This window comes from Hemicordylus capensis, chromosome 6 (genome assembly GCF_027244095.1).
Source record: "Hemicordylus capensis ecotype Gifberg chromosome 6, rHemCap1.1.pri, whole genome shotgun sequence".
NCBI classification, from domain to species: domain Eukaryota; kingdom Metazoa; phylum Chordata; class Lepidosauria; order Squamata; family Cordylidae; genus Hemicordylus; species Hemicordylus capensis.
In genome coordinates this window covers 102,834,508-102,861,901 of record NC_069662.1, presented here as the reverse complement: position 1 = coordinate 102,861,901, position 27,394 = coordinate 102,834,508, and the positions used below count along the sequence as shown (strand labels likewise).

Sequence of the window (27,394 nt, the reverse complement as noted above, 5' to 3'; positions counted from 1 at the left end):
TTATAATGAAGTGGGAAATTGTGTCTCCTGGAGTGAGGAGAATGGAACTTTTGAAACATTGTTGTCAGGTTAGGACTGGGGAGGATTAGGACCAGGAAGACACAAATTCAAATCCCTGTTCAGTCATCAGACTGACTGGGTGACTCTGGGCCAGTCACTTATCTTTCAGCCTCACCTACCTCACAGGGTTGTTGTAAGACTTAATGTAAACATGTACACTTCTCTGGGCTCCTCGAGGGAAGAGTGGGACATAAAATGTAAAAATAAGAATATTTTTATTTCAGTAAGCAGGGGCAAGGGTGAGCAAAATCAAAATGTTCTTTTCATGTACACTGACTTTCAAAACAAAATGGTGGGCAAAACTGACTCCTTTACTAACATTGATTGCAATTATGTCACAGTGATTTTAACAGCATTGACAAGCACCACTGCAAACACAGGAATTGCAGCAAAGGAGGCGAAATCCTTATAGGATGTTTGAATGCGCATTTATTTTTCTATGCAATCCTGCATATGGGGATAGCCATGTAGAATCACATGGGTTAAAATGTGACTATTCAGAATGAATGCAAACAACTAAATATTATTTATTATTATTTTATTTGTCAAATTTGTACACCGCCCCAAACCTTCATCTCTGGACAGTTAACAATACCATAAAACAAGTTAAAAACACACACAAGAATCTTAAAACAATTTAGGCAATCTAAAAATTAAAAAAAAGATTAAAACTTAAAAATTTAAAAAGCTGAAAAAGCTTGGGTGAAGAGGTGGGTTTTCAAGTGCTTTTAAAAAATTGCCAGAGATGAGGAGGATCATATTTCAGTAGGGAACACATTCCACAGTCTCAGGACAGAAACCGAGAAGATCCATCCCTGTGTGGCCACCAGACGAGCTGGCGGCAACTGTAAACGGACCTCTCTGGACAACCTCAATGGCCGGTGGGGCTCATAATGAAGAAGACTGTTATATCATAAGACTGTTTCAGGCAAACCTCTCCCTAGCAGGTAGCAAGATGGTACCTTCATCTCCTCCTGAGTCCTGGGTGAGTCTACTGGGCCAGACATTCAAGTGTGTATTGCTTGTGGCATTCCTACATAAATTCCAGCACATATATTTCAAAAGCACAGTCAATATCAATATCCCACCTACAATATCCCACCTCAAACTATGCAGTTTGAGCCGCAGCACTTATCTTGGACATCCTATTCAAATGTTATGCCCACATGTGGACATCTGTAGTTATGGAGGCAAGACAAGTGTGCCTGATAAGCACAATCTTACGTTCCCACTACATGCAGGGAGAATTTCAGGAAGACTGCCTGATCCAGTCCACACTAACGGCCATACTTTGCAGATCTGGCCTGGGAGAAAAAGACTCACGTTTTTCTCACTGCTTCTCATCCATGCACTATAAATCTTGCAGCCTATCGGGAGTTCATATTCAAGGCAGCCTGTGATTCATGGCAAGCGCGCTTTTCTCCCAGACGCAATGTCTGCTGTCATTTCAAAACCACAGCTTTAATTCTGGAAGCCAACATATATCACTTAGAAAAATAAACAGTCTTTACACACACTCCGCTTGCTTCATATTAACCGCTTTAGCATTTCTCCCATCCGCTCATCTTTTGCAAACCCAAAGGCTGAGGCATCGCTGAAGGTTCATACATCTAGCATGGTTGGCTTCTTAAATGTGAGGAAATGTTCCATTTCTTCCACTCCCCCCACCCCAAATCATCGTTTGTAAAGTGTTAGTCTAGGAAATAGCAGAGCAAAGGGGGGGCGGGGAAGAGAGTGGAGAAAACTATACTAAGAACCAGGATGTTTCAGGAGAGTCCATCTTGTAATGGGCACTGGCCACCAGCTATATCTGGCCAAGCTGTGATGGGACACTGCCCACAGGTCCGCTATCCATTAGCTGCTTGGCTGAAAAGTGAAAAAGATGTTTCAAGGTCATTTTTCTACAGCAGGCCTTGACAAATTTTATTTGGATCTAGAAACCAGCCCCAAAGTTTAGGAGCCAGACAATGGACGCTTGACAAAATTACGGGACTTACACTGTGGAAGGCGAGCGTAAATGAGCTTTTCTTTATCCTCTTTGACAACTAAGGTACTTAGAACAGAAACAGGGCAAATAAAGATTGTATTAAATAACTCGGCTTCTGAATTTCACAGACTAGCTGCCATGGTTAAATTTCTAGTTGCCCTAGCTCCCCGATGCCTGAGATTTGTCACACCCAATTGTGAAGGCTGTAACCCTATTCAAGCACTATTCTCCTGTGTTCATTGAAGAAGTAGAGCAAGAGCCCATCAGCTAGTCCCGTTCTTGGGCCTACTAGCCACACCCTGCTTAGCATCCTTGCATTCAGCACTCACCAGCAGAGGGCAACACTGAACATGGGGAGGGTTTCTCCCTGCAGGACTGGCCAGGAGTCCAAACCACACAAAGGACCCTTTCCCACATGCAGTGCTGCCCTTTGCAGAGACACAATGAACACTGTGATGCCCAAGAGTACGTGGCCAGTGTGTATGTTGACACTAGGCCTGGCCCCAACCCCAGTGGTTCCTGAAGAGGCACTGAAAGTCACTACCACCCACCGTATGGTGTGTGAAGCCTGGCAATCTCTCCCTGCTTGTGCTCCTCACCCAGGGAGTAAGCCACACACCCATTTCCTCTGAAAATTTTCCCATCCATGCAATCTGCAAGGAGCTGGCAAAAACATCATCTGGATTCTCCACAGAAAATGCAGGCAAAGGATGGCAATTACAGCTAGTATGGAAACAAATGTAGTCTGGTTTCATCTTTTTCTTTCTTGATGAGATTATCAGCTATGATTCTAACTGCCACAAGCATTGTTATATATTCACATTCTGTAAGATTATCCCATTTATTTTTCTGAGATTTCTTTTTAACTCTGCCTATTTCCAAGGTGCACACAGGAAAGCAAACTCAGTTTCTGCCCAAGAATCTGCAGCGTTACTGGATTTTTTAATGTTACCCACAGCATCAGTTCCTTCCCCCAAAGGCTTTTTGTAGGGAAACACAGAAGTCAGCAGATTTGGTTTCCAAACAGTCCCCACCCCCCGAAGAGCAGGTAAAGGGCAATCTTTAGATCCCAAGAGAGCTCAGACAAAAAAGGGGCCAGAATTGTGAATAGTAGAGGTCCCTCATCACAAGAGATTTCCCTCAAAAGAGAAGGAAAGCATTGCCATTTGAGCTGCACTGAATTTCAGAAAATCAAGTCTTTAGGGCAGTCCACAGCAGGCTGATCCAATGATATACTGTGCCCTTTTCCTGCATTTTTGGCTTAAAAAAAAAAAAAAAGACACAGGCCTGATCCAGTCCATCCCCTATACACACCACAATACAAGTACAGATCTCCATGCACAAGATGGCCGCTGACCTGGAAAAGGAGCAGTAGGGGACTCTCCAGTGCAAGCAAAAGGGAAGAATGGAGCATGAGAATGGATTATTTTGAAAGATATAAAGAAAAACATGCAGAGAGTATTCCACCCAGTTACTGAGGGAGAAGCAAGCCTTGACCCCTGCTACTGGGCAAAGTGGCACCTTTTTAACGTGGTGATTTTCTTTATTTAGCTGGGGGAGAGTAACTGGCCCTATCCACTGCCGGCACAGTACCACCAGTGACTGTTGCTGGTGTCTATCTTAGGTTTATTTTTAGATTGTGAGCCCTTTGGGGACAGGGAGCAATCTTATTTATTAATTATTTCTCTTTGTAAACCACTTTGGAAACTTTTGTTGAAAAGCAGTATATAATATTTGTTGTTGTTGTTCTCCTGGTTTCCAGTATTCTGACCATTAAATGCCAAGATACTGGGTGATGGGCAAATCCCACCCGCCGCCAAATCTGATTAATTTTCTTTAAATTACTCAACCAATGCCATCTTGAACATGGCAGACTGCTTGAACTTAGGCACTGGCTGTATTGGGTTGATTTTCAACAATCCCTATCCCCAAACCATCTTCTCCTCACATTTCTAAATATGGGCCTGTATCCTCCTCTCCGTTCAGTTCTCCTAGGAAAGAATCACTCTCGGCTTTGGATGCCCAGATTTAGTTGCTTCCCTTGGAGGACAACATTTGCATTCAGAGAGGCTCAAGAGGAAACCACATTCCACGACAACTTCCTCTAATGAATCCTAAAGGGCCAATGAATATGGCAAGCTCACCAAGCACACTCAAGAAGTACCCTGACACACTGCTAAGGGGTCTTTTTGCCAAGAGCACGGGAAACTGCTTCATACAAACCAGGTTTATTTAGCCTGGCCTGGGCACATTCCAGACTAGGCCCTGCAACGGGATCAGGATGCATCTCAAAAGTGTGCTTCCACCAGGCGCGGAGCCTGACCGCCAGCAGCCCGTGTCTGGCCGTGGCGGCGGTCCTGCTTACCTCACCCCCTGTGTCTGATGTCAGATGCAGGGGGCGTGGCCTGGCTCCCGAACAGAGCCGTACAGCTCCATTCAGGAGTTGGAGGCCAGCGCTGCGTTTGCAGCACTGGCCATTTAACTCCCGAATGGGGGCCGCGCGGCCCCTGCTTGGGAGCTAAACCAGCACCCGGCGTCTGACGTCAGATGGGGTGGGTGGGGGGTGTTGGGGCCGCGAAGCACGGCCCCTGATTGGCAGCAGCCCGGTTTGTTTGAACCTGTTTGTCCAATGGTGGCTCCGCCCCCGGCTTCCACACTTCCTGCATCCTGACACCACAGTCCCTATGCGGACAAGCAGGGTGCCGTTCATATTTCCAATGCCTTGTTTCAAATCTAATCGTTACGAAATGGAGCTACGACATCTTACATCCGGCATGGAAAAGTTGCTATTTTGTCAGGTTGTTAGTTGCTGCGAGACTGTTCCCCCTGCTGTTTCCGTTCCAAATATGACTTGCCTGAACGCAGGCATTTTGCTGCTAATAAGCAGCTAGTCTGGAAAGTGGCCTGGAAGCAGAGATCTGCAAGGAGGATTTATTGAGGCCCTTAGCACCCCAAAGGATATTAAAACCACTAGCTGAACTGCCCATCATATTTATGCAGATCTCGTAAGAGAAAATGAAAATTAAGGGCATGGGACATGTAATGCTTCTGCAAAGCATGTGGTGCAATTTATTTTCCCAAGACGTAAGGGAGGGCAAGGGGTCATACTGAGTGGCTGGATATTCGTAACAACATTTGTTATACATGGCCACATTCCATGCTTTGTGACTATGGATTAGAAATTCATCAGTAGCTGGGACTGGCAGGCAGAACCAGAAAGCTGTACATTGCCCATACTGACACAGTTGTATCCAGACTGTCTCCAGGAGGAGGTTTTCACCAGAAAAGCCACAGCCTGTATGAAGGCTTCACACATCAAAAAAATCATGTCCACATAGGGTGATTCCACATCAGAGTCCTTTAGTACTGCTGAGCCACTGCTCTGCCACAATTAGATGGAAACAAAATAAAAGCTGAGGTTCCACACAGCATTTAATATAGTATTAATATACTTCCTGTTCCCACAAGGGAGGGATCTTTAATTAGTGATTTCTTCATTTAAAAAACAACAACAACCCAGTGCAATAGCACTGTTTTGCCATTTTAAAAAGGAAGGAATGTAGAGGAAATAAGTTATTATTCTTCCCCCACCCCGCACTCCGAGAGCTACGGTGCAGTGGGGAAATGACTTGACTAGCAAGCCAAAAGTTGCCGGTTCAAATCCCCACTGGTATTATATCGGCAGCAACGATATAGGAAGATGCTGAAAGGCATCATCTCATACTGTGTGGGAGATGGCAGTGGTAAACTCCTCCTCTATTCTACCAAAGACAACCACAGGGCTCTGTGGGCGCCAGGAGTCGACATTGACTGAACAGCACACTTTACCTTTACCCCCCAGAGGAACAGAATGACATGGAACAATTCATAGAGAGGCTATTCAAGGTGCAATCACAAACTAATGGCCCAGCCAGGATCAATAGGAAGCAGGAAAGGAGTCTGAACATGCAAAGAGTAACTGAGGACAAAGGAGTGCTGAAAAGCATTTTGTCTACACTGGGCAGGCTCGAGCACTAATTGTATTTAATTACAAAACAAAAAGTCACCCCAAGTCAGCTCCGGGGGGGGGGGGATACATATGGGGGGGCAGCATAGTGTAGTGCAGGGCACAACTTTGGCTTGCCTGCAAATGTTAGACTGCAGCTCCCATCATCTGTGACTCCTGGCCACTGTGACTGGGGATGATGGGAGCTGTAGTACAAAACAGCTGGAGGGCTGAAGTTGTGCAGACCTGGGATAGTGGTTAGTGGGTCAGTCTAAGACTGGGTACAAACTCCAACTCAGCCAGGAAACTCACTGGTTGACCTTAGGCCCGGCACCTGAGATCAACCTAACCTTCCCCATCGGACTGTTGGAAGGATAAACCCTGAGCTCCTTGGAGGAAGGGCAGAATCCTCAAACATATGCAGAAAACATTGGAAGCAGCAATTTGGAGTCAGTGCCATCTGGCTATGCAGTAGAAACCAAGAGGAGAGAGGATAACAATTCCAGAAAAACGGGCTAGTGTGGAAGCAGCCGTAATTGCTAGCAGGGCAAGGCAGTGCACCATGACCTCCGGTTAAATCCTATTCAGCTCAACTCCTACTTCGTGGTTAAGTTATATTAGATGTTATGAAGAGGGAGAAGGAGTTAAACATGCAGTTGCCATTTCAGTAGCAGCTGCATGCTTAGCATAACATCTGGTTTGGGGGCCTAAATCGTTAAGTATGTTGGATGGATCTGTTGCTCTATGGTGAGGGGATGGAGCGATTGCTTCATGAACTCCTAGTGCTACGCAAGTAGGTGGACGAGCATCAGTTAAAAGGTTACGTTGCAGGTTTGGGCACGTAGTGAGGAATCACAATCAACTCCATCGGATGCCAAATTCTTCTTATACTCACCGAATGACATTCTGAGTGCATCAATTTGATTGGGTGAAAAGCCTTATTCACACATTATGTCCAGCATTTGTACAGTGTACATAGGTACATTCACATGCTGTGTGGAACACAGTACACTACTATGTATTTGAGAAGCCTCTACACATTCCCTTTTAAATGAATGCAGGTACAGTCAATCATGCAAAAACCATGTACATTTGAACAGACATCTGTACACTTATATAACATAATGCCTGAATAGGGCTAAAGGATTCAGCTCAGAGGTTCCATCTCCTGCCCCTGCCATTCCCAACCACGTACATAGAAAGGTAGTTCACACATGCCTTGCATCACCTGATCACTCAACACTTGAAGACCCACAACTGAACCAATCCTATTGGTGATGGTGAACAACTGCGGACCAATACATTGAAAAGAACTGTGTTTGAGGAAGAGCAAGGTGATATGATAATTCCACCTGAAGTACTGTCAGGCCTCAGCAGGCCTGGGTACTGGAGAACAAGACCCAGCATCTCTCCAGTGTACTGGAGACCCTGGTTCATGGTACTGAGTTCAGGGTACCTGGTGCAGGGTACTGGAGACCCTGGGGCAGGGTACTGGAGACCCTGGGGCAGGGCACTGAGACTCCTGGGTACAAGACCCAGGGAAGCTGGCTGTTAGTCCAGGGAGCAGAGACAGGGGTGTAATGCATAACAAGCTAACTCAAGGAAAGGAAGAGCAGAATCCCAAGTTCCAGGATGCTATGGCACGGTCAGAGTCAAGCTAAAGAGCACGTTCCCAAAAAGACAATAGGACAGGTGCCAGGAGACTATGCCGTTATTCCCAGCAGCAAGTTACTCAGACTGAGGTGCAAACTCTAAGGCTAGGGCTTTAAAGCACAGGGCTTGACAAATCCCAGGCACCAGGGAGCCATGGCACCTAGAAATTTAACCAAGGCTCTAGATGAAGATATTCAGAGGTAGAGTTATTTAATAAAATGTTTATTTGTCCCAGGCGACCCTGTTTCAGGTATGCTACTTGTAAAGAGGATAAAAAGAAGCCCATTTATTTATTTAAACAAATTTCTATTCTGCCCCAAACCCAGATCTCTGGGTGGTTTACAATTTACCCTTCCCTTCCACTATATCCATCAGCTGCAGTGGCACAGTGCGAAAGCAGCTTGCCTAGGGAGCAAGAGGCTCTTAGTTCGAATCTTCATTGGTGTGCTTCTCAGACTGTGACTAGCAAATATATATTTGTAGTCACCTGAGCAGCAGCGATATAGGAAGATGCTGGAGGTGGATGCTCACTTCAGTGACAATGGCAAAGGCATCATCTCATACTGCACAGGAGGAAGGCAATGGTAAACCACTCCTGCATTTTACCAAGAAAAACCACATGGCTCTGTGGTCGGCAGGAGTCAACACTGACCCAACGGCACAATCTTCCTTTACTTTTCCACAATATCCATCACTAAGTCCCGTAATTTTATAGGTAAACTATGGGTTGTATGAAAAAGTACTTCCTTTTGTTGATCCTAAATTTCTTGGTAATGAGTTTTATGGGATGACCCCTGGTTCTAGTGTTATGCAAGAGGGAGGGGGAAAAATCTCTTTATCCACTCTCTCCACACCATGCAGAATTGTATGGACCTCTATTGTGTCTCCCCTCAATCATCTTTTTTCTAAACTAAAAAGCCCCACGTGTTGTAGCCTTACCTCTTAAGGAAACTGCTCTAGGTCCCTGGCAATCTTGGTTGCCCTCTTCTGCACCTTCTCCAGTTCTACAATATCCTTTTTGGGGTATGGCGACCAGAACTGTTCACAGTACTCCAAATGTGGCCGCACCATAGATTTGTATAAGGGCATTAGGACATCAGCAGTTTTATTTTCACTCCCATTTCTAATGATTCCAAGCATGGAACTAGCCTTTTTCACACCTGCCACACATTGTGTCGACACTTTCACCAAGCTGTCCTCCACAACCCCAATATCCCTCTCCTGATCAGTCACCAACAGCTCAGACCCCATCAATGTATATGTGAAGTTGGGGTTTTTTGCCCCAATCTGACACTTTACACTTGCTAACACTGAACTGCATCTGCCATTTTGCTGCCCACTTCCCCAGTTTGGAGAGATCCTTTTGGAGCTCCTTGCAATCTGTTTTGGATTTCACTTCCCTAAATAGTTTGCTCTCATCAGCAAATTTGGCCACCTCACTGCTTACCCCATGTCTAGATCATTTATGAATAAATTAAAAAGCACTGGTCCCAGTACAGATCCCTGGGGGACCCCACTTCTTACTTCCCTCCATTGTGAAAACTCTCCATTTATACCTACCCTCTGTTTCCTTTCCTTCAACCACTGACCAATCCACACATGAACCTGACCCATTATCCCATGACTATTAAGTTTCTCAAAATTCTTTGATGAGGAACTTTATCAAAACCTTTTTGAAAGTCAAAGTATACTCTGCCAACTGGATCAACTTTATCCACATGCCTGTTGACACTCTCAAAGAACTCCAAAAGGTTGGTGAGGGAAGATTCACCTCTGCAGAAGCAATGCTGGTTCTCCTTCAGCAGGGCCTGTTCTTCTATATGCTTAACAATTTTATCTTTGAGAATGCTTTCCATCAATTTATCCAGAACAGACGTTATGCTAACCGGCCTGTAATTTCCCAGATTCCCCCCGAATCCCTTTTTGAAAAGGGATATACAGGTAACTTATATTGGTTACTTTCCAGTCCTCCAGCACAGAGCCTGACTGTAGGGATAAGTTAACATATTTTTGCAAGGAGGCTGGCAATTTTACATTTGAGTTATTTAAGGACTCTCTGGTGGATGCCATCTGGCCCTGGCAATGTGTTCATTTTTAATTTTTCCAGACAGTTTAGAACAGTGTCTCTCATCACTGCTATCTGACTCAATCCTTTAGCCTCTGTTCCTGAGAAGCTCGGTTCAAGCGCAGGTATACATATGCTCAGTACCCTCTGCCATGAAGACAGATGCAAAGAATCATCTCCCTCATCATCTAACGGACCAACCACCTCCCTGGCAAGTTTTCTGCTTTTGATGTATTTAAAAATGTTTTTGTTATTTCCCTTGATGTTTTTAGCTAAAAAAACAAACTCAAACTCTCTTTTTGCTTCCCTTTTTCTCTTCTTTACGAGATGTGGCGACAGCTATCAGCTTAGATGACTTTAAGAAGCGCTTAGATAAATTCATGGATGACAAATCTATCAATGGCTACTAGTCTGAGGGCTATAGGCCACCTCCAGCCTAAAAGATTATGACTCTAAATACCAGTTGCAGGGGAGCAACAGCCCGAGAGAGGGCATGTCCTCACCTTTTGCCTGTGGGCTTCCCAGAGACATCTGGTGGGCCACTGTGTGAAACAGGACGTTGAACTAGACAGGCCTTGGGCCTGGTCCAGAAGGGCTGTTCTTAAGTTGTCATGTGTCCATTTTCTGGCTCCTAAATTTTGGGGTTAATTGCAAATCTGTATTTATTTAGCATATTTAAATACTGCCGAAAACTCATGTCTCTGGGTGGTTCACAATAAAATAACACAAATAACAACAAAATTAAAACAAAACAAATTTAAATTTAAAACAATGCTAAAATCTAGGAGTCTAATTAAAATCCTAGGTGAATAAATGTGTCTTGACTGCCTTTTTACAAGTTATCAGAGATGGGGAGGCTCTTATTTCAACAGGGAGAGCATTCCAAAGCCTTGGGGCAGCAATGGAGAAGGCCCATCCCTGATTAGCCACCAGACGAGCTAGTGGTAACTGCAGACAGACCTCCCCAGAGTATCTCAATAGGCAGCAAGGCTCAAAACAAAGAAGGCGTTCTCTCAAATACCCTCGATCAGAGCTGTGTAGGGCTTTATAGGTTATAACCAGCATTTTGTATTTTGCCCAGAAACATATTGGTAGCCAGTGCTGTCAATTTAGTATAGGTGTAATGTGGTCTCTTCGAGATGACTCAGACATAGAACATAGAAAGCTGCCTTATACTGGGTCAGACCATTGATCCATCTAGCTCAGTATTGTCTTCACAGACAGGCAGCGGCTGCTCCAAGATTGAGGCAGGAATCTCTCTCAGCCCTATCTTGGAGAAGCCAGGAGGGAACCTGGAACCTTCTGCTCTTCCCAGAGCGGCTCCATCCCCTGAGGGGAATATCTTACAGTGCTCACACATCAAGTCTCCCATTCATATGCAACCAGGGTGGACCCTGCTTAGCTAAGGGGACAAGTCATGCTTGCTATCACAAGGCCAACCTGGTTGCTGCATTATACTTATTTATTTATTTGATTTATATACTGCCCTTCCAAAAATGGCTCAGGGCAGTTTACAACAAACAGAAACAAAAATCAAAACTAAACCAATTAAACAATTAAAATCATTTCAACATTAAAAACGCCAACATTAAAATCATTTAAAACCAGCATTAAAATGTAAATGAATCTAATTAAAAGCCTGGGTGAATAAATGTGTCTTCAGCACCTTTTAAAATGTTGTCAGAGATGGGGAGGCTCTTATTTCAACAGGGAGCGCAGTCCAAAGTCCAAGGGCACCAATGGAGAAGGCCCAATTTTGCACCAACTGCAGTTTCCGGACTACATACAAAGGCAGTCCCACATAGAGAGCATTACAGTAATCAAGTCTGGAGGTTACCAGCACATGTACTATTGTTCTGAGATCATTTATATCAAGAAATGGACACAGATGGCATATCAGCTAAAGCTGATAGAAAGCACCACTTTCACACCTGTTCCTTCTCAGAACCCCATCCAGGACAGGCAGATGGAAGTTATCTCCAGAGTTCCGATCCCACAGAATAGGTAAAGGTAAAGTTGTGCTGTCGAGTCGGTGTCGACTCCAGGCAACCACAGCACCATGTGGTTTTCTTTGGTACAATACAGGATGGGTTTATCATTGCCATCTCCTGCAAAGTATGAGATCATGCCTTTCAGCATCTTCCTATATCGATGCTGCCTAATATAGGTATTCTCATAGTCTGGGAAACATACCAGTGGGGATTTGAACTGGCACCCTCTTGCTCCCTAGGCAAGTTACTTCCCCACTGCGCCATTAGGTGGCTAGTACAGAATAAGTACCTCCGTCTTATTTGGATCCAGTCTCAGATTGTTATCTCTCATCCAGCCCATCACCGCCTCCAGGCAGGTATTTAGGCAGGTTATGTCTTTTCCTGATCATACTGACACGGAGAAATAGATTTGAGTGTCACCAGCATACTGATAGCACCCTGCACCAAGTCTCCTGATGATCTCTCCCAGCAGTTTCATGTAGAAGTTAAAAAAGCATTTGAGACAGTATGGAGCCTTGTGGGACTCTCTACAGGAGCTCTTGTTTTGAAGAGCTACAGTCTCCAAGCAACTGTTGGAATACCTCTTGGGAATCTGCCCAAGAGGTAGGTACGGAATCACTGCAGAGCAGTGCCTCCCACTCCCAACTTCCTCAGACGCTCCAGAAGGATACTATGGTTGATAGCATTGAAAGCCACCAAGAGATTCAAAAGGACCAACAGAGTCACACTCCCTCTGTCATTTCTTAATGGGAAATCTTCCATCAGGCTGACCAAGGCAGTCTCCACCCCATAGCCCACCTGAAAGCCAGTTTGAAATGGATCTAGTTAATCTGTTTCATCCAGAACCACCCGGAGCCTCTCAGTTACCTTGCCCAACCATGGAAGGTTGGAGATGGGCCTATGATTGCTTCTTCAAAAGAAGTCTAATAACTGCCCTCTCTCAGAAAATTCTACCCTCCCTCAAAGAAGCATTCATGATGTCTACTTAGCCCCTGCCAATAACCTCTCCACCAGAGAGTATAAGCCATGTTGTGTCAAGAAAACACATGGTAGGCCACACCACTCCAAGCAGCTTGTCCACGTCCAAATAATACACAAACAAGAATTGCTCGTCAATTCGAATTTCGAAACCTTGTCAATGGAGTGATATTTGGTACATTTATATTGGTTCTTATTGTTTTTTGCATTTGTTATCATTTTATTCATTGAGTGGCATCCTTCTTTGCATTTTTGTGTTAATACCACTCTTCCCTTATATATATTTTTTCTGTTTGGGTAGGATACACAGCACTGGTGGAACAGAAGGTAAGACACTAGACCCTGATTGCCAGGATCCCCATTTCATTACACAAACACCAGCCCCTTACCAATATTATATCTGCAATGGCCCATTCACACATACAAGGCAGCAGTTACTGAGTGGTGAATACACATTAATGAACCAAGACAAACATCAACACAGAGAAGTTGCTTCTTTTGCTTTTACGTTGTGTCTCTCTGGCCCCTCTCCAACTGGACTCTGCACATGTGCAGCAGGACAGTTGTCAGCCTCACCTTCTTTTCTCCCTCTCTCCTTCCCCATCTCATGCCAGGATTTCTGGCAAAAGGGGGACAGATGTACAGGCATACTGCTGCCAGCTGGCCCCACAAGGAAAAAGCAGAGTCAATTTGCTCTTCATAGGACCCACCCTCCAGCCCACTTGCATATACTGGCCACGATCCCCCCCCCACTCTTCTTCATGGACTTCCTTGGCACAGTTCCCAGCATGGCTCATTCCCATAAGTCAACAAATCACGTTTTTTAATACTCTGAAAGGTTAGAAAGAGGATTGTGGGTTTGTTGGTTTGCTGATGCAACCCAACTCAGAAGCTGCTGCTGGGAAAACAGCAGAGAAAGATTCGGTGTTGGGATTTGGGAACACTGCCATTTGCATATTACGTTTACAAGAGTGTTCAGATATAGGCATGCATTACGAAAAGAGCCAGCCTTATTTCACACTTAAGGCTACTGCTTAGTGCAGTATATTGTAAGAGGATAAAATGGAGGGAGGGAGGGAGGGGAAAGTGTGCTGCTTTCCCCTCTTAGCCTTAACATGCATTTCTGCTGTTTGGAACAACAGCAGGGAAAAGAGTGATGAGGATTCCCATTATATGAAAACTGACAAGAAAGGTCAGGCTAGGATCCTATGGGAGCAGAGGAGTCACACTATTCACCAGATCTCTGGCTAATATTTGATTTATACCCCACATTTCTCCCATCAAGTCTCCCATCCAGGCACTGGCCAGACCCAGACCTGCTTAGCTTCTGTAAGCTTGCATGCCTTCAGATCAGACATATAAAACCCACAGCAGCACTGACGATGAGCAAGAGAAACCCCACTCCTCTACCCCGACCTCATACTCACTGCAGAACCCACCCTGGTTCCTATCAGCCACGTGGACCAGTGGGAGTGACCAAATACAGACTGTATGTAGCACAAGGCTTACATATAAAGAAAAGACCAGATGTGCCGAAATACTGCACCCTATTACCTAAATGCTGTGAGGACTTGCCTTGAGATGACAGGGCCATTTTCATTAATACTTTCTTAAGCAACTGAGAACGCTCTGCTGTGCGGTTGACAGCTCTGGGCTGGTTCCACCTAAGAGTACCAGAAACATTATGGCTTGATTTAATATGCAGCCCGTGTGTTTACATCAGTGCTCAAATGTGCAGCCTTGCACATTTTTTTGGAAAGCCCTACAATTCTCTCACTCTAAGAAAAACAGGCTCAGCATTCTTGCCCTCCAAGAGCCTCTCCCATCTTATCCATCATGAAACAATTCCTTTCTCAGCGTCAGACCAGCATCTGAGATTCCTAGGCATCTTTGCCATTACTGTCACCCTGTGTTGTGCTGAAGATTACTTTGAAACATGGGATAGTGGCCAGTAGGCAAGGAGGGCAGGGGATAGGGATGTGCCAGAACCGGTTCGGCGTCTCCTTAGGGAAGCGCCAAACTGGTTCAGACGCCAGCATTCAAACTGGTTCAGTGGGGTAGGGATTGGTTCCTTTAAAAAGCAGATAAGCAGGACCTTACCTACCCCTCCTCTGCCAGAGGAGCACCGTTTTTCTGGGCACAGCGCTTGCTGTTCAAAAGGCCACGTGTGGCTGCAGTGCTGCTCCCAGCGGCCTTTTGAACAGTGAGTGCCACACCCAGAAAAGCAATGCACTGGTAGCAGAGCAGGCAAGGTCCTGCTTACCTGCTTTTTAAAGGAGCCGATCCCCTCTCCTCCCCTCCCGCAGCTGCCTGAGCTGTTCGTGCACATCCCTAGCCGTGAAGTGACTTACAAAGCCCACATTCTATTCAGCTTCTGGAACTGACATCCATGATAATGTCAGTAATACATTATGTTTAAAATAATAATAAGAACTACCCTCATAAGTAAATCTAATAATTAAAATGTGCAGAAGGGATAAGGGGTAATTCAAAGATGCACTTATTATAACACTGGGCCATGATGATCAATTCCTGCTCAAACAACAGCAGTGGGGAAGAACTGATTTTTTTATTTTTTATTTTTTGCACTTGTGCAGAATCTTGGAATGCACATAACCCTTTCTATGGGCATATTCACCAGGCAGCTTTCCATGCTGCCAATCTGGCATCACTACAGTGTAGTAGCTAGAGTTACAGACTTCAGCTGGCAAGACCAAGGTTCAAATCCCTGCTCCACTACAAAAAATCACTAATTTAATTTGAGCCAGTTGCTGTCCCTCAGCCTAACCTACCCCACAGGACTGCGGTGTGGATAAAATAAGGGGGCATGCATGCTGTCCTTAGCAGAAGAGAAAGCCAGTGAGGTGGAATAGTTAGGTGTTGGCTTAGGAGTGGGAAGTCCTAGGTTCAAAATCCTCACTAAATAATGGCTAAACATGAAGCTTAGGGTCAAATGACTAGACATGACTTTAAATACTTCTGTTGATACTGCAGTTTTCTCCTTTTTCCCCTATAGGAGTACACAAACATGATTGGAACGCCTGCAGTGGCTGAGGTGTGTTAACATTTTACCCCCACGATGGCCTAAATCCTGAATATGCACCCCTGGATATGCTATTTATCATAGGGGAAAAAGATATCATTTATGCCAATAGAAGCTCCCCCCCCACTACCCCCAGAAAAATTGTAAACATGGGGGTGTGCAATATCTAGATCAGGGATTCTCAACCTTGGGTCCCCAGATGTTATTGGACTTCAACTCCCATAATCCCCAACCAAAGGCTATTGGGGCTGGGGATTATGGGAGTTGAAGTCCAACATCTGGGGACCCAAGGTTAAGAATCCCTGATCTAGATCAGAGCTGTGGTGGGGGCAAAGTGTTAAAGCCCCTCCTGATCATGGGCTAGAGTTGGGCAGAAATGAGCACTCTAACACAACCTTGCCAGGGATGCAGAAATGCCTGTGAATCTGAACAATGCACATCTCCTGAATCAAAACATTTTTATTATATTTTATTGCATTTATATTCCACACTGCCTCCAAAATGCTCAGGGTGGCATGCACGGCTTTCTCTCTCCAGCCCATTTTATTTTATTTCTCTTCGGCTGAGAAATGGTTAGAAATTAAAAAGCCCAAGGTCACCCAGAGAGCCTTATGTCATGGGGATTTGAACTTGGGGGCCCCCATTGCTAGTCCAGCATTATAACCATGCTCTTTGATAAAGCCTCCATTTTAAGTGATGGGCAGCACAAGCCATCACCTCAGTCATTGCCATGTGCAGGACACTATTACTCATTCTGCGCTCACCGTATAAGCAACTGTCTATTGTGTGCATTCATGGGCTAAGTGGGCAGCATTGAATTTAAAGCACTCAGAGTTGCTTAATGGAGTTTTGTTAACTCAAATCTGTGCAAAGCCCCTGTGTCTGGATTAATCAAACCCAGGATTATTATATGTCATGGACATATATAGGAGTTCCAGACATGCTGGATGCAAAAGCAAAGGTGCTGAGCTCTGGGAAATGAAGCTTCAAAGCAACTTTTACCCCACTATATCTGCTCATAATACCCAGTGAACAGATGCTGTTTTTACAAGTCGCTGGAGTGGACGTTCTTGCTTCGTTTACCTTTTTGCCAAAGTAAAAGATTCAAGCCACAACAGCTTCATTACCATCATGGAGCATAAGGCCACATTCACATATTATGCTCATTGTGTCACTTACGCCTAGCAAGACTGGAGGGGGCGGGGGGTGTGTGTCCCTCAATCAGAACCATTTCCTTCCCCTCAGCTAACTTGCCATTCCATTGTTTTCAGTGGGGCATTAATCCTGCCATGAACAGGACCAGATGAGACCAGTTGAATATTGGTCCCTTGTATTCATCTCAGATGCAGATCATAGCATCCATCATATTTATATACCGCCTTATATGTTCATCTCTAGGCAGTGTACACAATTCAAAACACAACAAATACAAAACAGAGTAAAAACAGTTAAAACAAATTATTATATCATCAATTAGATTTTTACCCCACTCTTCTGCCAAGAAGTTCAAGGCAGTGCAGATGGTGCATGCTTCCCATTTTACCCTCACAACAACCCTGTGAGGCAGGTAGGGTGCAGGGAATACAGGAAGCGGCCATATACCTAATCAGACCATAGGTCCATCTAGCTCAGTATTGTCTTCACAGACTGGCAGCGGCTTCTCCAAGGTTGCAGGCAGGAATCTTTCTCAGTCATATCTTGGAGATGTCAGGGAGGGACCTTGGAACCTTCTGCTCTTCCCAGAGTGGCTCCATCCCCTGAGGGGAATATCTTACAGCGCTCACACATCAAGTCTCTCATTCATATGCAACCAGGGCAGACCCTGCTTAGCTAAGGAGGCAAGTCATGCTTACTACCACAAGACCAGCTCAGTGTGAAGCAACCCAAGCAGCTACATACCCCGGTGGCAATTTTAACCCAGCCCAACACTCTAGCCATTATACCACAATGCCATGAGATATCAATCTCATGAAATGCCATCTAATGCTTTTTGTTACCACTATTCAGCCTCATTTAAGATTTCTTTATTTTATGAGCTGCGCTTCAGTGAGGGGGGTAAAATCTTGTCTCTGGGTCCACTCCAACCTTGCTACGCCCCTGCTGCCAAGTACACCGAGCAGAGAACTGTTAACCTGTGAATCAGTCTGCCTTTATCTAGGACTTTCTGGCTTGGCCAGATTTTTTTTTAAACACCTACACAGATTAAGAAATGTAACATGCAAGTCTTACCATATTTAGTCTGACAGTGGTTCTCTTTCACCCCTTTCTAATACAACACCCAGCAGAAGGCACAAGGGACGCTGTTCGCCTTCTTTTTGTTCTTAAAATTTATAATTACTCAGCTGGACTGATACATTTGAGTTCCCCAGAAGCAACAACTCCAGCCACGAAGGCGTTTGGTGCTGCCTGCTCCCTCTCTTTTGTTAATCGCAACCAGATGCTCCCTCTTTGAAGCCCGGCGACGACCACCATACAGCCCTTTCGGTCGGCTCTGCTTTTGCAGGCTGCGCCTCTTGCTCATCACTCCAAAAGGGATGCAGTTTTCAGACGCCCGGATTGCAGCTCCGTCCGTGGCGGAACACTGCAGAACGGTCCAGCGTAGTACGCCTTAGAAATACCTGGCGTTGCTGGTGTTACTCCGAGGCGCGTGTGGAAGCAGGGGGAAGGTGGTCCGACGAGCCCCAAGGGGGCTACGCGTTCATTCGCCGCCGGCAAAGTTTTCTTTGCGGAGTTTGCAAAGTGTGCCAGCCCTGGCAAGCTCGTGGGGAGGGGATAAGAGGAGTGGGGGAGGTCGGTTCACTTGTTGAGGCTCTTTTCACAATAAAAGCCCTCTCGGGTGTCTCTTCCGAAGTTAAAAGCGGTGCTTGGCGCTGCAAAAGATGCCTCTAGTCTGAGTTCAATCTCGCTTTCAGCCAGAAGAACTAAATGTGGACCTCGATGGATGGTGAAACCAAAGTCGGAGGAAATCCCCAAAGCCAAGAGAGAAAACGTCGAGGTGAGGAGGGCACGTGCTGCTGCTAATTTAGCAGCAGTGCTAAAGCAGAAGTACCTCAGAAGCAGAGGCCTAGTAGCAGTCGTGGCCTAGCAGGCCCTGTTTGAGCCCTCCCAGGAAATTGATACAAGTCTTTTGCTCCAAATTACAACCAATGGAGCTGGAGCTAATCTTTAATCTGCCCCAGGCTCTGGAGACTAGCTGCTGCTGCTCCTCCTCTTTGGGTTTAGAGCCAGCATGGTGTAGTGGTTAGAGTGCTGGACTAGGACCAGGAGACCTGAGTTCAAATCCCCATTCAGCCATGATACTAGCTGGGTGGCTTCAGCCTAACCTACTTCACAGGGTTGTTGTGAGGAGAAACCTAAGTGTGTAGTACACCACACTGGGTTGGAGGAAGAGCAGGATATAAACTGTAATAATAATAATAAATGAGGGGTTCTTAACTTGGGCATTCTTCACACAGCAGGCTTTACCTGCGAGGCTCTACTACAAACTCAAAGTTGCCCCACCCCCAATGATGCAAAAAGTGGATTTTTTTAACCCTGAATATAAATCGGGCTGCACTCTTAACACGCAGTGAAAAACCCAAATTGTGTGTGAAGTGCTCCCCGATAGCTTGCAGAGACTTGGGGGTAAATCTGCCCGATATGTGAATACACACCCTCCATTCTGGAGGAGATGTGAGCTCAAGGACTTTAAAAGTGCCCACTTCACAGTTGCCAACAAACTGTGAGTGGGAGGGCCCACTGCACATACGGTGGAGTCAACCCAGAGAATTGTGTTGGCACCTCTGCTGTTACTCACTGCTTGTCAAAAGCCTCTAAGGCAGGGTTTCTCAACGTGTGGGTCCCCAGAGGTAACTGGACTTCAACTCCCATAATTCCCAACCAAAGGCCGCTGGGGATTATGGGAGTTGAAGTCCAATAACATCTGGGGACCCACACGTTGAGAAACCCTGCTCTAAGGCCATTCTTGTCTGAGATTTGACCAGAGATGTCGCTGTAATGGAACAGGAGGTGGGGGTGCTCTTGAAATTGTCCCTGGGCCCCTGAGACAGGAGGGTGGGGATGTGCACGAAATGTGAATCGAGTAGCAGGTCTCAGCACATCCCCAGCACCTTAAATAGGGAGGAGAGCAGGTCCATACCTGCTCCTCTGCCGCTCGCTGCCACAGGAAGTTTGGTGGTGCTTTCCTCAGCTATCATAGTGCTGCAGCGGAGCATCTCCCAGCTGCCCTCGTGTGACGCTGGCATGCACATGACCATCACGCATGTGTGGAAGCCGTGTGTGTGTTGGCGTCACATGCGGGCAGCTGGGACACTCTCTGCCGGCACACAATGATAATTGAGGAAATGTTGCCGAACGTCCTGTGGCGGCGAGCGACAGAGGAGCACATATGGACCTGCTCTCCTCCCTGTTAAAGGTGCTGGGGATGTGCTGCGAGCCGCTGCTCAAATCACATTTCGTGCACATCCCTAGAGGAGGGCCCATCAGCTGAGCAAAAGCTTGTTCTTTACTGTTGATGTTGTATGTGTGGTGATTATGTCAGGGCTGCTCAGCTTCAGCCCTCTAGCTGTTTTTGGCCTACAACTACCATAATCCCTGGCTATGGGCCACTGTGCCTGGAGATTATGGGAGCTGTAGTCCAAAAACAACTAGAGGGCTGAAGCTGAGCAGCCCTGATATGTTAAACAATTTTTTTTCTGAGTCAGGGCTTGTGTGCACATGTTTGTGTGTGCACGCATGCATGCATAGAGACTGTGTGAAATTATTTGATAGGAAGGAGAGAAAGGGCAATCTGAGAACCATGTCCTTACAGTTCTTCTATAGCAAAGACATGCGGGAGGAGGAGGATGGGGGAGACCAGGGGCCCATTTTCACTTATTGTTTCATGCTACACCTCTGGTTTTGCCCAATATCTCCTCTATGCTATGAAACATATAATATTGTGGTGACCTGAAATACTTATGCCAATTTGCAGGTAGATACTAATAGGTTTGGGCCTAATGTCAAGTGCTTTAAGCCTAAACTTGCTTGCCTGTTATAGAAGGTCCCCAAAAGCTGCTGGCGTGGGCGTAACCATAAACAGAGTTGTATTCAGGATTGCAACTTAAAAGGTGTCTGATTTGAAATCTGCACAGTTTATATCCAGCATACTAACACAGACAGATTGGGGGGAAAGAAGTAAATGATACATCCAAACTAAACACTGATACACAACAGCAGGACTTCGCAATTACAACATACATATTGCCTCCCTGTTACTAAAACAACATATTTTTTCCATTTGCCTTTAATACAACCCATCTTTTGTAACTGCATGTATTGTAGATTTTTTTTCAGAAGTGGAATCTCCATACAGGCACAATTCAGATGAACGCGACCCTCTACACAGAGTAATGTTGGGTCCACAGTGAGAATGTGCTTGCCCCATTACTAAAGAGTATGCCAACACATTCTCAGTACGTCCTTTAATCACATGGGAGGGGGCATTGCCCTTTTTTACACACCCTACAAAACCCTCTTTAAACAGGGTGTAGACTAAAAGAGTGATTCAAAAGAATACCCCCTCACATGTGCCAACTTGGCACTGCCAAGAAGAGAACACATCCTCCTTTGGAGACTATTGTTATCCAGTGTAGAAGGATGTGTTCATCAGAACAGGCCCATTAAGCAATGGAATATCCCTTTATTATTCAGAGATTACAACAGTGAGCACACGAAGCTGCCTTATCCTAAGTCAGACCATTGGTCCACTTACCTCAGTTTTGCTTGCAATGACTGGCAGTGACCCCTGTAAGGTTTCAGGTGGGAGTCTTTCCCAGCCCTTCTGCGTACAACACATGATGCATGAGCTACCAATACAGACAATCACCCCCTGGTTTTGGTGGCCACTTTGGTTTTTCTGTGTCTGTAATATCTGCTCCCTCTCCCTCATGCCACTATTTAAAATGGCAGCTCTGCTTGTGGCAAACACATTGTGACCCAAACATGTCAGCACAACCAAGGAGTAGCTGCCAAAGTACAGAAACAGAACAAGCCACCAAACCCAATCTTCCACACTAGGGTTAGTCAACTTTAGTAGACTTAGGGCTTCTTCATTATCCTGACAATGATCTCAGATCAGATGTTTATTTGATGAACTCACTGCTAGGTGGTCAAGCTCTATAATGAAGTCTCCAAATAGTTGTTGCTTACATTAAAAATCCAAAGTGAGATATGTTTCATGAAGCACGAAATTGTTCCATATTGCAGTACTTTTGGAAACAAATGTACTGTCTTTACAAATGATGAAACCATGCACAAAATGCTTAGAAAATCTGAATTAAAGTTTCTTTGGAGACCTAAAATGTTGTTCACAGCCTTGATTCTAAACAGTTGCTCCTCAATATGCTCCTCAAAGAAGCACACCATGGATAAAAGCTGTTGGTTGCCTGGCCTGAGCTAAGGTTTTATTTCTTGGTTGGTTTGTTTTTCATTTTTGCTTCATTTTGGAAGCATTTCACTTTATTTCCGTTTTCTTTTCTTATTTCCAAGTACTTCAATTCATATGCAATTTCCTGTCAAAACAATTGCTGCTGAATCAGGCTATACTGCATCTGTAAATTGTGAGTGACATGACAGGTGATCTGTGTAGTTCTCCCAGAGCCCATCTGCTCTCATGCAAATAGGCATTTAGACTGTATTTCTGACATTTGAAGAATTTGGCCGTAGAAACTGATACTAGGCACTGTCAAAACCCAGAGCTTGTGCGAAGTTGAAAGCTTGAGGAGTTTGGGGATGGGGAGCGGGGGAGGAATTCCAGTAGTCTGTCCCTTTAGGAAATATGCTGGGGCGGTTGGGCTCAATATTTCCCCTTCCATACTTTGGTGAATGGTACAGGAAGGGATTGGAGCAAAACAGCTGTGTTCTGACCTGCTAGTGTATTCTGGAAGAATGCAAACCACCTGCAAGCACTGCAGGGTTTTTCACCTCTGTCTCTCTCAATGGGGCATATATAGGTTTCCCAGGTGGTGGGAACCCATCCTGATGCTGACCAAACCTCAACCTGCTTAACTTCTGCAAGAAAACTGTATCACATATCCTCAGAGCATGCCATGGTATACTTCAATGTATACCATGAATATAATGTACAAAGCTAAAGATCATCATAATTATCCTCAGAAACATTTTGTGGATGCTCTGTAGTGTTTGTTATATTTGTAAATTTATATTCCAGTGAAATTCATGGTTGATCTTCCAGCCTACTAAAAAAATCGATACTGCCATTCAGAGGGGTTTAGATAAATTCATGGACAGGTCTATCAAAGGCTACTAGTCGGAGGGCTATAAGCCACCTGCAGTTGCAGGGGAGCAACAGCAGGAGAGAGGGCATGCCTCTCCCTCTCATGCCTGTGGGCTTTCCAGAGGCATCCGGTGGGCAGGATGCTGGACTTGTTAGGCCTTGAGCCTGATCCAGCAGAGCTGTTCTTATGTTCTTAGTAGAGACAAACAAATAACATCTTCAACACATATACACTTTGTATAAATGGACAACTATTATGTGATCACTTGTACTAATTACTCTCTCCTTTAGCCAGTATGAAAACTAGAACAAAATAAATCACATACCTGGGTCTACAAGAATACAAAGGCCTTTGCATCACTTGGAATCAGAATTAATGGATTCCAAGAAACAAAATATACATGTACACACAGCATTGATTATGAACAGCACTCAAATGTACAAGTTATAGCTTCGCCATTCCAAATAAATACAAGTGATGACCAAGAATAGATCACCTCTCCCTTCCTGGGTGTATAGATTTGGTGTATATGGGTGCCTTTTACAACTGATAGTGCATGGACATATGTGTGCATTTTGTACCCAAGAATCCATTCCTAAATCCTATTGTGGCATTGACCTTCCATTGTTTCAGAGGCACAAGCTTGAATCCTTTTTCCGAGAAAGAACTGTAAGAGTCAACAGAAGTTTTGCATCAACTTCAAGGTTACAGTCATACGCACATAAAGCTACTACTCCCTATTTCAGCTGACAGCAATCCGTCTATCATGCAAATACTTGTAATATTTCTTGAGCGCATAAGACCAATACAAAGAGGAATTAAAACCAATGAAGTCCACAGTTTTGCATCTCAAAAAACAAAACAAAACAAAAAATGCACATAGACAAGAATAAGGAGAGTGCTTCTGGGAGAGAGCTCTCAGGCCCTGAATCTTTTTAGCAACAGATTTTTCAGAGTTGATGATAACTGGAAACTGTTCCAGTGAACATCGCAGCCCTCCAGGTAGAAATTAGGTATGCCAATATGCAAGCTGGGAACAGAGCCAGCTGGAGCTGTTTGGCAGTGTTACACTAAAGAGCTCCCTTCTGTCTGCCCCAAATCCCATCAGCCCCTCTGAGCTTGTCATGCAGGATGGACAGACAGGTGCAAGGGAAGTCATGCAGAAAAACAATCCTGTTTGTTCTCTGCTCCTGTTCTTGATACAGTACAGCAGATTTCCCAGCACCAGTAGACCGGCAGGGTCCTATAAATAGGCCGGGTTTGTCTGCCCTCTTCAGGTAATATCAAGTGCTGCTTTTGCAGTTAACTTGTTATTCTCTTCACATATAGTACTGACTGCCCATTGAGGGCTGAAAGCATTAATCGGTTTAATCGTTAAGCTAATGAACCAAAGCTCTAGTTGCTTAATCAGTGAGGGTCAGTTTTAATCAATGGGGCTGCAAGTTGAGGGCACTCTTGCACATTTGCTGAGGGTATAATGCTCTGATGTGCTATTCTCATGAGGAATGAAAATGAAATATTACAGATGGTCAGTGGAGGCAAGGTTCCCCCTTTTTATCATCAGCACAGGACCTCAGATTTAATGGGGGATATACTGGTGCCCAGTTACATGGGGACAAAATTGCAAAGTAATGTGTAAAATCAGCATTAAGAAAAACAATTAAACAAAGCCACAATTCCATGAAGAGGTATCACTGATGCATGATCTATTTATGATGAGTACTAGGACGAGGAGCAAAAATCTAAAAAAAAAAAAAAATGAAATGCTGGCATTGTCTCTTATACAAAAGTTTTTTCTGTTCAAGATATTTCTGTTCGATTTGGCGCCTCTCTGAAAAAGTGGAATTGAATAAAGAAGTGTTCTTTTCAAAAACGAAATAATGAAGCTGTTCACATGAGCAGCCCTATCTAGGCTAGCTGCAAAAATAGTTACAAAAGCAGCACTTATTATTGATGCCAGTCACAGTGCTGCATCTCCAAGTAGCCTGGCATTTTTACCCAGCCTTTTACCTGAGTAAAAGGGCACACCCTTTCCCCCATGTCCAGCTTTGTGCGTCTGCTCAGGTTGCAATCGGCCTGAGCAGACATAGAGCTGGGCACCTAGAGCACCCAACTCATGGGGGAATCCCCTAATGCACCATGCTCCTCACACGGTGCATTGTAGGATATCTGGAGTCCAGGATGGATTTTCCCGGCCTCCAGAACATGTGTTGGCACGCGAGCCATGCTGCCTAGATTGCTGCTGGATCCTCTAGAGGGAGGGAGGGAGGGAGGAGGGCAGGTGCTATCCTGCTTCCCCACCTCCTGCCCTCTCCAGCCCAGCAAAAGGCCGTGTGAACAATCTTAACATGTTTCACTTTGTGTAGTTGTATACGGTAGGGCTGTTCAATCACTCAGTCATCTTTATTATAGTCAAAGACCAGCACAGGATGAAGTACAGGTACAGTATAATAAAACTCATGCTAAATAAAATATACCTCTAAAAGCTAAGTATGATTATAATAGTAAAATACAACTCTAAAAACTGTAAGGAATTAATAAAGTAAAATGCTACCAGCTAAGCCTAAAATCTGTAGGAAGATTAATATAGTAAATAAATAGCTATCCTTAAAAGCAGGGCAGCTAAAAGTATAAAATGGTTAAAATAATATATACAAGTTACATAAAAGCAATAGAAAAGCAGTGAAGTAAAAGGCTAATTAAAATTATTATACAATCAAGCAAATAAAATGCTCAATAGTCAGACATCTGCTGCCAGGGATATTAACTGGTGGTCAGGACCCTGCAGCTCTTGCATGCTTCCCCACAGAACCTGGCAACTTCATACGTGAAGGACCGATTTTCATCTGAGAGCAGCATCTTGGTGTAGACTTGACTATAGCGGCTGGGGTATTTAAGAAGCAGGGGAGATATGAGCTTGTCTCGACTGTATTTATAAAAGGGACATGAAAGGAGCACATGGTCTATGGTTTCCACCTCCCCAGAGTCACAAGGAAAGAGCCTTTCCATGAATGGGATCTTCTTGTATTTGCCTTCCAGAATGGCAGAGGGAAAGGCATGACACCGGGCAGGGGTGAACGCCCTTCTATGGCTTGATATTTCCAATTGTGCCAGATATGCAGAGGGGGAAACAATAAACCTACTACAGTCCAGGGCTAGAAAGCCTGTTGCCTTACTTAAATCTGCCTGGCGTTCTGTGTCCAGAATCCTCTGTTTGATGTCCATTTTTGCCATGTCAAAACCCATTGTAATTAAAATGGACGGAGAGAAGCAGCAGGGCTGTTCTCGCATTTCTAATTAGAAGCCTCCTACCCAAGTTCAGGAGCTGTGTGCACTCCTGTTTTCCAATCACCTCTGAGTAAAAAGCAAGGTCATTATAATAAACTTTTGATAGTTACCCTGTAACAAATTGTTCTCTGGACAGCTAGAGGTAGGAGGGGGACGAAATGATAGTCTGCGAAGCAGCAGCTGGATCAGAGGGCTTTTTGTCCCACCTTGTTAAAGAGCTGGGTATAGTTGCTGGGTAGGACTGAACCCTCCAACCCAGCTGCTGCTTTGCAAATGATCACTTCCTCCCGCTCCTTTACTCACAGATGATCGGAAAAGAGGAGCATGCCCAGTTCCCGAACTTGGGTAGAATGCATCTCTGGCCTTAATTAGAATCATAAGAACAGCCCTAATGTTTCTCTGTGTGAACTTTGGTAACCACACCGATCCCACAATCTCCCTGCTCAGTTTTGCGACTCCCCACACACTTCCATGGTGCCACCTCTCCCTTTCTTCCTTCAAAGCCCTCCTTCATCTTCCATAAAGCTTTTGGTCTAAATCTTTATTCCTAATTCAACTAAAGCAAAACCTAGATATGCGTAAATACATTAATTTGCATTCATCCCTTGTTATGTTACCTCTTCCATTCTTTGTCATCTCTTCCTTCCCCCTTCTAAATTTGGCCTGGAAGTTCTTTGGTGCAGGGAGTGAACTATCTGGTGTTACTCTATCCAAGGAGCTATCCAGACATGGCTTCATGTTGTGGGGTGTCCAAAGAGCAAATCTGCTTGGCAGTAGATTCACAGCTGTTTAATTCATTCACATAGGTTCTTGTCCGCATTCCCTGCGGATATTTTTTCTGTGGGTGTTCCCACAGCTTGCTCCAGGTTTTTTCTCCAACCAATCACATTCCAGGAGGAGGTAAGAGATGCCTCTCTTCATTATTACTCTTTTTTTTTAGTTTGATAGTTGGCAAGATTGACTAATCAAAACAACAGAATGCTTAAGCCGAACCTGCCAAATCTGACCCAAATCTTTGCTTTTTATAATGAGCTTGCCCTTGTGACTGCCTTCATCACCTCATGTTC

General features: G+C 44.8%; 1 protein-coding gene across 4 annotated transcripts in view; it reads right to left on the bottom strand.

The window, feature by feature from the left end:
• The window catches only part of GASK1A (golgi associated kinase 1A), a 40,223-nt gene extending 21,114 nt beyond the window's left edge, over nucleotides 1-19,109 (bottom strand). For 3 of the 4 annotated variants that reach the window (XR_008310506.1, XR_008310507.1, XM_053266158.1), the window contains exon 1: nucleotides 17,992-19,109. Coding sequence is in view for 2 of the 4 variants with exons in the window: in XM_053266158.1 (XP_053122133.1) it covers nucleotides 17,992-17,994 (3 nt within the window). In the remaining 2 variants the exon portion in view is untranslated. The remainder of the gene's footprint in view (nucleotides 1-17,991) is intronic. The other variant, XM_053266157.1, reaches the window with a different exon arrangement.
• Between the last annotated feature and the right edge of the window lie 8,285 nt (nucleotides 19,110-27,394).